The sequence below is a fragment of the Neoarius graeffei genome, chromosome 6 (assembly GCF_027579695.1).
Source record: "Neoarius graeffei isolate fNeoGra1 chromosome 6, fNeoGra1.pri, whole genome shotgun sequence".
Lineage (NCBI taxonomy): Eukaryota > Metazoa > Chordata > Actinopteri > Siluriformes > Ariidae > Neoarius > Neoarius graeffei.
This window is the reverse complement of record NC_083574.1, coordinates 98483316-98498119: the sequence shown is the minus strand read 5'-3', so window position 1 is coordinate 98498119 and position 14804 is coordinate 98483316. Positions and strand designations below refer to the sequence as shown.

Sequence of the window (14804 nt, the reverse complement as noted above, 5' to 3'; positions counted from 1 at the left end):
GCCATTCAAGTCATTTTTATTGATTTCATTTTAAGGGTATTTCACTTCAATTCATGACAAAGTCTTAGCAGTAAAAACTGAATTTAAGATAAATATACTAATATTAGGATTGTTAAATTCTACAACTAAGCATTGCTAGCTTAAAAGATTCTCCTTTTGTGACCTGTAATTAGTAAAATACTCTAGATATGAGACCAGAGACTATCTTGAATCACACGTGTAGCATTGCAACAAGTTTATTTTTTTTCCCCATTTCAACATTCAAACATTAAAACATCTCTTAAGATTCCACTTCCCCAGGACCTCAGGCACCAAAAAAAAAAAGTCTATGCATTTTGACTTACAGTGCTTACACAACGCCAAAGCAACAGTGCATTTTGGGGGCACTGACTGTTCATGTGTACGAGGGGTTTCCAAGATCAGGCACAAAAAAAAAACACTGAACTTAACTCCCAGCATTCCAAAAAGACGTCACTAAACCGCCTCCACTCACTCGTAGCCTTTTTGAAGGCACTTGTCTGGTCTAGAGTCTGTACAGCATCTAGAAGGAGCTCACTCTGAATGACTGAGAAAACACTCGCAGTAAACTTAGGATCTGTAAGGTGGAGTTGAATTGTAATGAAAGATTCAAAGATTTCAGTAAAGTTCATTTATTCCCAAAACAAGCATACTTTATTTTTTTTCTTGAAACAAGATGAACCGCATTTGACAAATGTCCAAAATGTACTTACTTGTTTTAAAAAAAACTTGTTTTATTTTCAAAGGTGCTCCAAATAAGACTTTTTCAAGACATTTTGTCTATACAAGATTTTCAAGATGGACTGTCTAAAAACTAGCCTTTCTAGCTAAATGAGGTTTTGCTTGTTGGGCAATTATGTCTTATAATAAGGGTGGCGAGATGTTTTGACTTGAAAATAGACAAACTTCCTAAGATTTTTATTTTTTGCAGTGCTGCTGCATGCTGAGATGCTTTTCTGCTCACCACGGTTGTAAAGAGTGATTATATGAATTACTATATCCTTCCTGGCAGCTCAAACTGCTCAGTCTGTCCATGTTCTGATCTCTGACCTCTCTTATCAACAAGGCGTTTGTTTCCACCCACAGAACTGTCGCTCACTCACTCAGTTATGTTTTTTGTTTTTGGCACCATTCTGTGTAAACTCTCGAGACTGTTGTTTGTGCGTGAAAACCCCAGGAGAGCAGCGGTTTCTGAAATACTCAAACCAACAGCCATGCTGCCACAGTGAAAGTCAGTCACACTTCCCTGTGAGATCACAATTTTTCTCATTTTGATGTTTGAACATTGTGAACGTTCACTGAAGCTCCTGGTTTGTATCTGCGTGATTTGATGTCAAGGGATCGGCTGATGAGAGAACTGTATAGACCAGCAGGATATACAGCAGCAAATGAAATAAAAATAAGCTTTTTTGTAAGCTCAGTGTTGATGTTAAGAAGCAAACTACAGACACCAAACAGGATTTGGTTAATGAGCTATGTTGCGTATATTCTTCTTTTGGTTCTTAGGATTAAAAACATCTGTTCGGTGAATACAAGCTATAAGTCACTCATCGTTCAGGTTTGTTTCATTCTCGAGAAATGACCAAAATATTTCAGAATGCAACGTTTCTTAAGAGGCCTCCAGACCATGATGTTGAAACCGAGTTCTCTTCTTGTAAACTCCAGCATGATCAGATGTGTGTAAAGAGATCTGATGTTCCGGATGTGTTTTGGTCGGATTTCGGTCAGTGAGGGTTCAGTGAAACTCGAGCAGCTGCGTCTCTGGTTGAGGGTCAGAGCACAGCATGACTTATTCAGCAACAGCATCAACATCAGCTGTGTTAGTGAAGCACGTGTGTAGAGAGTAGCAGGTTTTATTTGACACGTTTAACTCCTCGAACAGTGTGGATCGGAGTGTTTAGGGCAGGAACCAGCTGCAGTTTAAGAGTTCCGGTTTATCAGGTGCACACAATAGCATATGCAGTCTACTCTGGTTTCTTTCCATTGATGGACAGACAGAGGAGACAATGCATCATACACCACATCAGATGTCCTACATTCACTAATTATACACTTACAACGTTCCCTGTGCAGCAGGTTGGAGGTCAGAGGTCACAGAACGGAGCTCCACAGTGAACAGCGGAACAAATTCAGCTGTAATCACAGAGGAAGCCAAAACTACTGCAGTAGTGGAATTAGAACTGGTAAAAGGAAATAAGTGTACAGGACCTAAAGGTCAAAGTTCAGTCAGTGTTTTCAGACTGAGCAAAACTGCAGGTTTATATATCATCTCATTATCTGTAGCCGCTTTATCCTTCTACAGGGTCGCAGGCGAGCTGGAGCCTATCCCAGCTGACTACGGGCGAGAGGCGGGGTACACCCTGGACAAGTCGCCAGGTCATCACAGGGCTGACACATAGACACAGACAACCATTCACACTCACATTCACACCTACGCTCAATTTAGAGTCACCAGTTAACCTAACCTGCATGTCTTTGGACTGTGGGGGAAACCGGAGCACCCGGAGGAAACCCACGCGAACACGGGGAGAACATGCAAACTCCACACAGAAAGGCCCTCGCCGGCCACGGGGCTCGAACCTGGACCTTCTTGCTGTGAGGCGACAGCGCTAACCACTACACCACAGTGCCGCCCACTGCAGGTTTATATGATGTAAAAAGTTCAACCAAGATAAATCAGGACACATCATTTATCTGCGTTGTATGGTTTGGCAGCACAGTGGTGTAGTGGTTAGCACTGTTGCCTCACAGCAAGAAGGTCCTGGGTTCAAGCCCAGCGGCCGATGAGGGCCTTGCTGTGTAGCGTTTGCATGTTCTTCCCGTGTCTGCGTGGGTTTCCTCCCGGTGCTCCAGTTTCCCTCACAGCCTAAAGACATGCAGGTTAGGATAATTGGTGGCTCTAAATTGACCGTGGGGCTTTGTAAGAAAAGGCTCCACCTCCTGATGTAGCCTTCACTATATGAGGTACCAACAAATATCCTGCACCTTTTGATCTAAGTAGGCGTGGCAGGCCATAAAGGACCTGAATGTGAGTGTGAATGGTTGTTTGTCTCCATGTTTCAGCCCTGCGATGATCTGGTGACTTGTCCAGGGTGTACCCCACCTCTCACCCATAGTTAGCTGGGATAGGCTCCAGCTTGCCTGAGACCTGCTAAGTGGTTATGGATAATGGATGGATGGATTAGAGACAAAAAGACAGGAGCTGAACTGAACTGGAGGGAGCAGAGCTGAAGATACCAAAATGTTCAATGGAACTGAAAGTTGGACAGGATGAGAAACGAGAATATTAGAGGGATAAAGGGACACGTAGGACGGCTTGGAGACAAAGCAAGAGAGGTGAGATTGAGAAGGTTTAGACACATACAGAGGAGAGATCCAGGGTTTATTGGGAAAAGAACACTGGAGATGGAGATACCAGGTAGAAGGAAAAGAGAAAGCGTGAAGATGAGATTTATGGATGTGGTGAAGGACGACATGAGGACAGTTAGTGCTACAGAAAAAGATGTGGAGGACAGGCGGAAATGGAGGGACATTATCCACTGTGGAGACCCCTAACAGGAACGGCCGCAAGAAGAAGAAATAAAAAAATCAGGTCACATCTTTTCCACCTTTAATATGAATCAACATCTACCAACATTCAAGTGAAATGTTTTTCAAATGGAAATGAAAAAAAAAAAATCAAATAAATTGGTTGCACAAATGTGCACATCCTTTTATAACGAGGCATGTAACTGTACTCAAAACGAACCAATCACATTCAAACTCGCGTCTAAAAGTCATTTGTATTCTTCTCATGTTTGGGCTCAGATGTAAGGTGAAGAGACGAAAGACAAATTTTACCAACACAATCACTCCAAACAATGTGATGAGATGAAGGAACTTTTTGGACATAACTTTACAGACACTGAATGGTTGGAGCAAAAAAAAAAAAAAAAGAGCTCATCACTGGTAGTGAAGCATGGTGGTGGCAGCATCACACTATAGAGCTGCTTCTCTTCTCTTCAGCTGGAACTGGGCTGTAGTCAGGATAAAGGGAATCATTGACCAATCTGTTCTGGACCAAACCCTGCAGGCATCTGGTAGCTGAAGAAACATTTCAACTTCCAGCACAATAATGATGTGGGAGTCATTTTTAATGACCACACCCCTCCAACGAAGAAGCAGCAGCCTTTATTTATCACATGTACTCAAGCACAGTGAAACTCCTCCTCTGCATTTAACCCAGAGCAGTGGGCAGCGATGCGACAGCGGCCGGGGAGCAGTTGGGGGTTCGGTGCCTTGCTCAAGGGCACTTCAGCCATGATCCAGAGGGAGGGGAAAGATTCACTCAACTCCCTTCACAGTTCTCCTGCCGAGTCTGGGAATCAAACCGGCAACCCTTTGGGCCCAAGGCTGTTTCTCTAACCTTCAGGCCATGTGATACTGCACGAGTCCTCACACGGTCTATTAAACACCATGAAGACCCTTCATCAGGTTACCTGCACTGGAAGATGATTCTGTAGTTCCTCAGCCTGAGATCCTCAAACACCAGAATCAACAAGTTTTCCCCCCCAAAGTGATGAACGGAGTGATCCCATGTTAAAAATAATAAAAAGGAAAAATATCCTTTTTAAGTATTAAACACAGGGGTGCCAATAATAGTGCCACATGATTTTATTAAATTATTCCCCGATTTGTTTTTCTCCAAATTAAAGGTTTGGATTCTCCTCTTTTTTCCAGCGTGAGATGAAATGACTTCAAAAGGTGGATTTTTTTTTTCTAACCAACCATTCTTAACTAATCTTTACACAGGGTGGGGACACACACACACACACACACACACACACACACACACTTTAATTTGCTTTAACACTCTTGTCTGCTGCTGGAACACTGGGATTTCCCCGTATTAGATTAATAAAATACATTTTGAAGTGTGTTGAAGCTATGGGAGGGAAACAAAACAAGGAAATGTATAAAATAAATAAAGAGTGAAGTGCTCGGGGCTTTTATTTCAGTAACTGTAGATGAACATGAGCTCTAAAGAGCACGGGGTCATTCTCAACTCGTGTGGTTTGTTTTGGCTGAAATTCCCTTTTCAGAAGAAATTCAGATTAGAAACTTTAAAGGTCGCAACGCTTCGGCTAATTTGGGTTCAGAATCGTTTCTAAAGCAACACACAGATTAATGAGAGCAAACTTTTATTAAGAAAAAAAGTGTTAAATAAATAACAAAAATACAAATTTATCTAAATAGGGAAATTATCAAAAAATTACAATTTTTGTTCTGATGGTAAAATAAATAAAATTACACACAGAGGAAACTTTTTAGATGGAATAACATGTTCTAGTCCCTTATAGCTGGTTTCATTCATTTGGTTTGACAGCATGCAATATTGTTATATCACTTGTCCTACGTTTATTACGGCACTCTACCCAATTTCCTTCTTTAAATCTGGAAGATTGAGAGAATGCTGAATGAGAAGACACGCTGAACACCTGGAAGGAATGAATGGCCGGCTTTTTTTGTGGTCTATCAGATGTTCTATTCAGCGACTCCTCCTCGCCTCATGAATGGAATATATCTGATAAACCATGAAAAAACCCGGCCAATATTTTTTAAATATCTAAAGTGGGGGGAGGAGAAGAGAGTTGCAAATGATTGAACCTAGCACCTTAATCGTTAACCCCCCCTCCCCCCCATTTCTTTTTGGGAGGGAGGGAGAGAAGAGGAAAAAACTGCACACAAGACAAAGTAATCTGTAAACACACACACACACACACGAGACGCTGCTGAAGATTGTCGTATAAACAGACTGACTGGCGTTCGCCACTTGACACAGTCAGACCTCCTGAAGAACAAAATCAAATTAAAGTTATCTAACCCAAACGAGGACACGCCCCTCATGGAGCAATCGCTACAAAAATAAAAGCTGCACCATGTGACGTTTAAAAAAACAAACCCAAACATGTGGTTTCTGAAGAGTTGTGAACATCAGACGTGATGATGGAGGAACAGTCCAGGGAAGTTTCCCCTCGGAGTTTAAAACTGAAATGAACAGAAAAGCAGGACACAGGGCGGGGCAGGAGCGGGGCTCAGCGCACCAGGAGGAAGGTCAGTCCTGCTAAGCCGACACCTGCCGCTGCGAACAGCGCCGTCTTCATGGACGAGTCCTGTCTGACGTGAGCGGCGCTGCGGAAGAACTTACAGAAGCCGTCCTGCACAGGGAGCACACACACACAGACACGCGTCAGGGGACACGCCTCGACAAACATCACTGCAGGCTTCAATTCACACTTTATATCCTCACACAGTTACATTTAACACTCAGGAAGCAGAAACTAACTTCTCAAACCCATCAGGGTCCCAGTCACTGGGACGGGCTCCTGTAAATCAGCCGTCACTATGGAAACGGTAGGGTATTAATAGAATCCTGTGCTACTGTTGGAAAACTAATCAACACCTGACCAATCAGAGACCAGAATTCAACAGCACTGTGGTGCAAATATACTGCAAATATTATACATTAAAACAAATCCAAAATACTTTCTTAAAACTCCTTTTAAAAAAAAAAAAGTAATTTTATATGTTAAAAAAAAAAAAGTTAACCTGTACAGCATGCATCAAAAACATTTCGGTCCGAGGTGATATTACGATATTTACTTTGCAAACAAAACACCAGCTAATCCACTAATGAAGCTTTTACAAAAATATACATGTTTTATTTGCTAAAATTAATTCTTTAAAATGATTAAAAACGGAGGGGGGGGGGGGGGGAAGCCCATCTGTTCTGATACTAAAATATCAACTACAGTAAAAATCTTAAAATTGAAAGATGAAAAGTAATAAAACTTGGTTACAATACTTTAGTTTGTGTGTTTGTGTGTGTGTGTGTGTGTGTGTGTGTGTGTGTGTATAAAAAATAAACACGAGAAAAATTCAATTCAGTCAGACATTTTGAACCAACTAAATTATTTAAAAAGTTAGAAACAAGGGGAAATAAAGTTAAAAACTGAGTTATGATATTATCTACTAAAATATGGCTAAAAATAGAAAAAAATTACAAATTATATTTAATTTTTTTTCACTGCAAAAATCAGTCAAGTTTGCAAGAATAAATAAATACCTAAAATAATTAAAAAAAAAAAAAAAGTGTTGGATATCAAGTGACTAGTGAGTATCGTGACATTTATCGCGATACTGATGACATACAGTTATATTGCCGAGCTCTAATTGGCTCAAACAGGCAGCAAGCAGCAGATCTTAGGATTAATTCTGAAATAAAAACAGACAAGAGCGTGTGTGTGTGTGTGTGTGTGTGTGTGTTTAAAGCCACCTGCCGTACAGCTCATAAAAACAGGCAGGTGGTGGATATTTTTCTATTTTTCTCACTTGTTCATTTCTCAGGAAAAATGTTTTGAAGTCTGCGAGGCGTGTAAACGCAAGTGTGTGTTCACACAATAGACTGAAAAGCTGGAGCAGCTGGGCCTGGGGAGGGTGTGTGTGTGTGTGTGTGTGTGTGTGTGTGTGTGTGTGTGTGTGTGTGTGTGTGTGAGAGAGAGAGAGAGAGAAGACATACTTGGATGGAAAAGTGAAAAGACTCATTTTCACTAACAGACTATGCTCGTGTCGGATCGATTAAAACACGACGACGCTCAGATGAATTGTGAAACAACTTTGATGACGAAAATGAGCCCTGCAGACGCGTCTCCTCTCATCACCCACCCCGAGACGAGGCAAAGATTTCCAGAAGAAACATCCGGGCGGAGCCTGTCTCTAAAACAATGAGATCATTGGAAAGTGCAACATTGGTTTAGGGAGGAGGGGCGGGGCTTATTTGCTAAAATGTAACCAAACTGTGGGCATCGTTCATCGCTCTGGATACGAAAAATTTATACGCAAACAACTCGAGGGAAAATAAACAAGAAACGCTCATGAAAAGTTTAATAATTTGGAAAAATCTTTGTATCCTCGGTTACACTCCTGAACACGTGTTAATTTACGCTACACTGACATGAGCCTTGACTGACCGGCTGCACATCACAAACCGACGAGTTACTGCAATTTTATATCCGAATTACACGTCACTCAAATCAACATTCTGTGAAATGTTAAAGAAAAAGTGATTCCAAAATGAACCTGGAAATTAAGACAAATGTATCTAGTAGATCAACGAGGACAAAAGTAATAGCACCCTATAAAAGATCAGGTGTCTGAGGTAGCTGATCCGCTGCGCCGTCTGAGCTGCATTAGTGGAGGATTTCACACGCTGCACATCAAACGCTGCCTTTTATGGAGTTTTGTGGGTGTGGCAAAGTGTAAATGAGCTGAACTGTAAACAAGCTGAGTAATTTACTCTGATTATGTGCAAGAAAAATATATCTTGTAAATCTGGTGTGAACTTGGTTTGACCGTGAAAAAATTTACGCACGTTTAATTTTCTAAACCGTTCATTTATTGTTTTATTTCTGATGCGTTCGCAGCGTTAACAGTTTCTGATGTTCACTAGCTAGTAATCTAACTCGCTAACGAACTCCATGCGACTCAAAACAATTTTCATTTCAGAACCTCTACCAAAAGGAACTGTGCAGAAGTTTGTGCACCCTCCATGGTTTCTGAATTGAGGTGAAAACTAAACCTCCTGGACTGAATAAGTTCGAATGGTGACTCGGAGGACGTGAAAGTGTTTAAAATGGTGTTAATCTTTACTGAGATGAACGAGGGGAAGTTAACCAAATGTCAACGGGAACAAAAACCCAGAAGGAGAGCCCATGATTAAAAACGTAACCTTTTCAGTGAGGAAGTAGAACACCGAGTCGCGTTTGCATGGAAATGGATCTTAATGAACCGTGCGTATACACACTATGTGAAAGTAGCATCACCATAGCGACCAGAAGAGACGCCTTAACTCGCCAACGTCGCTTGGGTTCTTAAATCGTCTCATTTCTGGCAAAAGGGTCTCAAAGTACAGGACAGGAAGTAGTATGAAACACACAACAAAAAGATTAAGTGATGCAATGAAGGCTATTTGTATTACTGTTACCATAGCAACCTTTTTTCATGAGTGCTGATGGACGTTTCTCTCAAAGTTAAAACAAAAAGAAAGAAACCGTACAAGGTAAACGTCGCTACAGCTTTACCTCCGACAATGGAGGCTCCTTCCACACACACTTCGCTGTACGAGTCCCTGTGAATGAGCAGTTATGATAGAAACGATAAACAAAAAGTGTCAGTAAACAGACTGACGTCATGGGTCTTTTATTTCCAAGTAAACAGTCGTGTATTAGTGGTTTTATTCTGCTGCACCCACAGCTCCTCAACGACTCAACCCTCTATCTGAAGGAGGCCAGACACGAGTCACGTCTGAAATATTCCCCCAAAGAAGCACGACGAGGAGATAGAAATCTGTTTTGACTCAACTGTCTCCTTCTGAGGATTTAAAAAACGCCGTACAAGCACATGTGCGCACACCCCCCCCTTCCCAATTCTTCTGCACAAAAAACCTGCCACATCCTTGGAGCACATTCTTCAAGCCTGAGAACACATGAACAAAAATGAAACTCAGTCCGAAACTTCATATTTCGGGAAAACAAACCCACAGAAAGGTGATGTTGGCTTTCAGTTGTCCCCGAGAGACAGAAATGAGACGCGTTTCTAATCAGAGCCTCCCACGCTGACACGGCAGGACAGCCCCATGTGGTTTCAGAGCCGCCAATCTCAAGTACATGCCCACACAGGAAAACCAACATTTACAAAGAAATGGAATTAATGAAGACGACCTCATCGTGTAGGCGATTCATCCTCTGCCTCGGTCTGCGCTTCTTCTTAAACAAAACAAAAACACTAATTTTCATTACGCTCACAGATGTTCACCAGCGATCACGCACTCAAACCAACACTCGTTCCTTTAGCGAAAATCCTGTTACACAACCGTTGCCATGGCTACGACTCAACTGCTCGAGTATCTGTCCTTTTAATTAAGGACGACTTTATAAAACTAAACCTTTCTACAAAAACAAACAGCTCATCGTCACGGTTACGCAGGAGGACTATGATCGAGCTTTTTTGTGTCGCATCTTTAGCTAAAATCCTGTTACGCGACTGTTGCCACGGTAACGGCTCAACCGCTTTGATTTTGAACAAGTCTACGAAAAAATTTAAACGGCCTCAATGAGGCTGGAGCTCATGCTGGCCACTGTCGCGCATGTATGCGTGCGAGTTTGAAACCTGACAGTTTAATGTGACGAGCCACGCAAGAAATTGTAAATACGATAGGTGGCGCCATTGTTGACAACTTTCATGCACAACCATCTGGGGAACACTGTATGCGAGTTTGATCGAAACCCGATCAATCCTGTAGGACGAGTAACGAGTTTTGTCAATTGTGGACGGACAGCGCGTGATCATACAAGCTCATCCGGCCTGTCAAACCCCCTCTCTCTAATCAATCAGTGTCTTTGCAGCAGTAACATGCAAGACAGTTAGTCGTCATGGTTACACAAGATGACCAGGACCTGCTACAGCTACTAACAAGCAACTACACAACTGTTGCCATGCCTGCATAATAAACCTAACTTTCCTATACATCATTGACTCCCGTTGTCATGGTTACACCAGATAACCAGCTACTTAAACAGGATATTCACCATCGATTACACAACCAGAGCACCACTTTTTTTTTTTTATAAAGCTGTTCCTGTAGCCATGGTGACAGCCCTATAACATCTCAACCCATGTTTGTGATCAATAACCCTCTAAAAATCGACCCGTTCTATTGATCTCGTGCTTCTGCTTCACTGCAGTAGATCAGATACTCTTATGATCTGCACTTTCCAAGAACACGTCGCTCCCAGGACTCGCCGTGGCCTCGGTGTTTAATCTCACAGGGACACTATGGGTTTGTATCCAAGAGAAGCTGCTGCTCGAACTCCTCAGACATCCTGGGAACGCTCCGTACGGGCCACCTTTACTCCACGAGCAGATCATAAACCTAAACCTGCATCCAACACTCAGTTATAACAATATAACCATTACATCACACCACAGAGCTCTCCGCTGCTTTCATTTCTTCGCTCGCTGCACTCACTCCTTCACTTTTAAAACTTCTGGGAATTTTCACTGATGTCAGATATCCAGAGGAACACCGAGTCAAACGATGACTCAATAATTAAAGTGATTAAACTGGTGCACTTTTTACACCCTACTGTAATCATGCCCATGACAAATCAGATTAGAGCAGACTAAGATTATCTCTATCACTCATTTTGTCCTTTAATGACCGTAGTCTTGAACATGTGCCATGTTTGAGTCATGACGCTGATCATTCCTCCCTCCCCCCCAGCATGATGTCACATGTGATGAGTTAAACCCCGCCCTAGTGATTACATCACCACATTTCCCCTGGTCCTTACCCATCCTCCGTTCTCCAGCAGCCAGTCGCTCTTCTCTCCCCCGAGGTAATCCGCGATGGTCTCGGCGAGCCTCCTGCAGCTCTCCACTCCGTCTTCTCTGGAGAACATCTCCGTCGCGACGACACCTGTGAACGCAAACAGCGAGACGATGCGTCCCCAGTTCAGCTTCCCGTCGTCCACCAGCATGGTCATGACGCTGTGCAGGCAGGCGTTCGGCTCTGGGTTTGAGCCACACGTTGAAAGGAACGTGTGTGACATGGACAGGAACTGGGACCTGTACTGGAGCTCCAGCTCCTTCGCCAAACGGCGCATGATCTCCGCCGACTCGCTGGGAGGCGCCCGCTGGACCCCGGTGCAGAAGTCGATGTAGTCACTGGCCAGCACCAGAGTCTCTTTCCTTAACCAACAAGTCATTTTCTATGAGGGAAGAAAAATAAATCAGCAGTCAGGACACCGACTCCTCATCATTAGGGGTCCAAGCACTAAAACAACCATCTTGGATTGGGGTTATCTTCCCATTAGGCGTCCAAGCATCAAAATTCTCATTCAGATTTCAAATCACGTTCTTTTTATAAAAATTGATCTCACACACCCACCAAACCACACCAGTACTCCATCCTACTATTCAGGGAAGTAAGATTATTTCCCCAAAGGTGGTGCTATAGCACCACAGGGTTCCATGTTTCAGCACATCTCACGAACCCCAAGTCACACACTGACCATTCCCTCACTCGATTCTCTCTCCACCTTCTCCTAAACAAGACCATCAGGAACGTTCTAGTTTTTTCTGCAAACCCAGCCAAGGTTTGAGTTCAACTGCATCATATTTCCTCCTGTTATGAACTCGCTCTAGAGCGTGAACCTCAGGAACGATCAAAACGAACATTAACAGCTGTATGGGTTCAAACAAAACTCAATGAAGGATGGATGGAGGTCAGATCGACTTCAAATAACAGCAAGTCAGGATACACAAGTCCTAATGAGCTGAAATCTGATGTACTGATGGTAACTGGGTTGCTGAACAAACAAACAAACAAGACCACCATCAGCCAATCAGCTTTCAGCAGGCATTTAAGAGGATTAGCGCTGAGCTACTATCACTAAAACTTCAGCAACGTGTCTGTCCAGGTTCGCTACAGTTATCCATTACACGGCTTTGTTGAATCCTTGATACTGATTGATCAATTACAGCATTCCGTAGTCTGTTATATAAATTACATTTATTAGGGGAAGTAAGATAAGGCGGCATGGCTGGTGTTCAAGTCTGAACCTCACACCTGACGGGCGCTTCTCCCTGTGGGGTTCTCCCTGTGGGGTTCCTCCAGGTGCTCCGGTTTCCTCCCACAGTTCAAAGACATGCAAATTAGGTAAAATACCCAGCCACTGGGGTTGTACAGAACAGTGCATACTTTGCCCCAGTACCAAGTCTGGATAGATTGGGGAGGGTAGTGCCAGGAACAGCATCTGGGATAAAATCCCACGACCCTTCACGGGAGCAGCCGAAAAAGAAGCAATAAAATGACTTAAAACCATATTTAGTGTCAAATTATTGATTTCTTTAGCAAGTGGCCATGTAATAAGTAGGATAAGGTCCAGTGAGACAATGAAATAAAAGTCCTTCAGGGTGATTCAAGACCTCTCGCGGGGGTTTAATCTGAGATAATGACTGGACTGCTGTACATTAGCTCTTAATTATAACTTGGCAAGGACGGGACACTGGGGTGATACGAGGACGACGCTTGGACCCTGCAGATCACCGCTCAGGACCACAACGTATTATTAACATCCACCTACTACCATGACTACATAATAATAATACATTATTTCTAATATTATTAACACCCACCTACTACTACAACTATATTATATTACTTTTTTTTTTTTTTTTTTAGGACAAACCACCTAGAAAACAGTTTCTATCCCAAAGCAATCATGGCTTTAAACTCAAAATGTGCAATAGAGCTATTCTTGGCCCCATCCCTAATGTGCAATTTCTGTGTATATTACACACACACACACACACTTTTTTTCTTACCAGTGCAATTCTGTATACTTTACTATTTATTTTTATACTTTATTTGTTCTTATTTTTTCTATAACTCAATGAGTCAACAGCACCTTCAATTTCATTGCACCTTTGAAAAAGTGTCAGACAATAAAGACTTCTTATATAAACAAAACTAGACTATAAATAAACAAAACACTCAAACTTGTTCACATTTTAATGAACTCTTATTTACGCCCTGATTTGTAATTTAATGCCAACTGCCATCTCTCTCTTTCTTTTTTTTTTAAACACAGTATCTCAACAAGCCCCGCCTTCCTACACTCGGATTGGCCAACACCAATCCGATCACGGAAATACAACGCCACCAACCAACCAATCAGAACGCAGGATCGGTCAAACAGATGTGAATGAATGATAGACTAAATTTAAAAATAAATAAAATTAAAAAGAAAAAAAATTGTGCAGGTTGGGATTAAATCCTGAAGACCGACAGGTGGAAATACAGACTCAAGCTTTAATTTACAGCAAATTATACACAACAGCACAAAGCGGACTGCTCGGTTAAAACAAAACATAAAAATAAAAACCCCAGCAGTCAATAATAAAACCCCAACCACAGTCAGGAACCGGAGAGACTGATGTGTGAACACTGTGCGGGATTTCCCTGGGTGTTAGAGATTAACCCCGGGTTTGGGTTTGTTGTGATATTAAAGCAGGAAATAGTGAATAAAGAGCTGGGGAGAGAGAGAGAGAGAGAGAGAGAGAGAGAGAGAGAGAGAGAATATATATATATATATGTGTGTGTATATATATACACACACACACACAAAGGGAGAGCTGAGCAGCGCCTCTAAACATCCCCCAATTAAACACACACACTGCTCCACAGCACCGGGGGACTCGACCCCACACCCTTACACTTACTCTTCATCTAGAAATCAGAAATGAAATGAAATGAAGTTCTCACCCTGCCTCCCAGCGACAGCCACAGCAGCACTCCAACAACACTGCGAGCTCAAACCGGAAGAGACCGCCGTGCTCCACTTCTTGTCTTCTCACACAAGCCCCGCCCATCCGCGTCACCTCGAGTGAACCGAAAGCCCCTTCATTCTTGGTTCCTCCTCTCTCCCCCCCCCCCCCCCCCCATTTACGTCACCTCACCTCACCTCATAATTACACTACACACTCTTCCACTGCCCAAGTTTTATTAGATACAGTGGGGCAAAAAAAGTATTTAGTCACTCACCAATTGTGCAAGTTCTCCCACTTAAAAAGATGAGAGAGGCCTGTAATTTTCATCGTAGGTACACTTCAACTATGAGAGACAGAATGAGAAGAAAAAAAAATCCAGAAAAATCACATTGTAGGATTTTTAATGAATTAATTGG

General features: G+C 42.5%; 1 protein-coding gene across 1 annotated transcript; it reads right to left on the bottom strand.

Moving 5' to 3' along the window:
- Positions 1-3891: 3891 nt before the first annotated feature.
- bcl2l10 (BCL2 like 10) lies at positions 3892-14467 on the bottom strand. The gene is made up of 3 exons (XM_060924226.1): positions 14384-14467; positions 11409-11825; positions 3892-6215 (listed from the first exon to the last, which is right to left on the bottom strand). The coding sequence occupies exons 2-3, from the start codon at positions 11820-11822 to the stop codon at positions 6093-6095; spliced, it is 537 nt and encodes a 178-aa protein (XP_060780209.1). The 5' UTR covers positions 11823-11825; positions 14384-14467; the 3' UTR covers positions 3892-6092.
- Between the last annotated feature and the right edge of the window lie 337 nt (positions 14468-14804).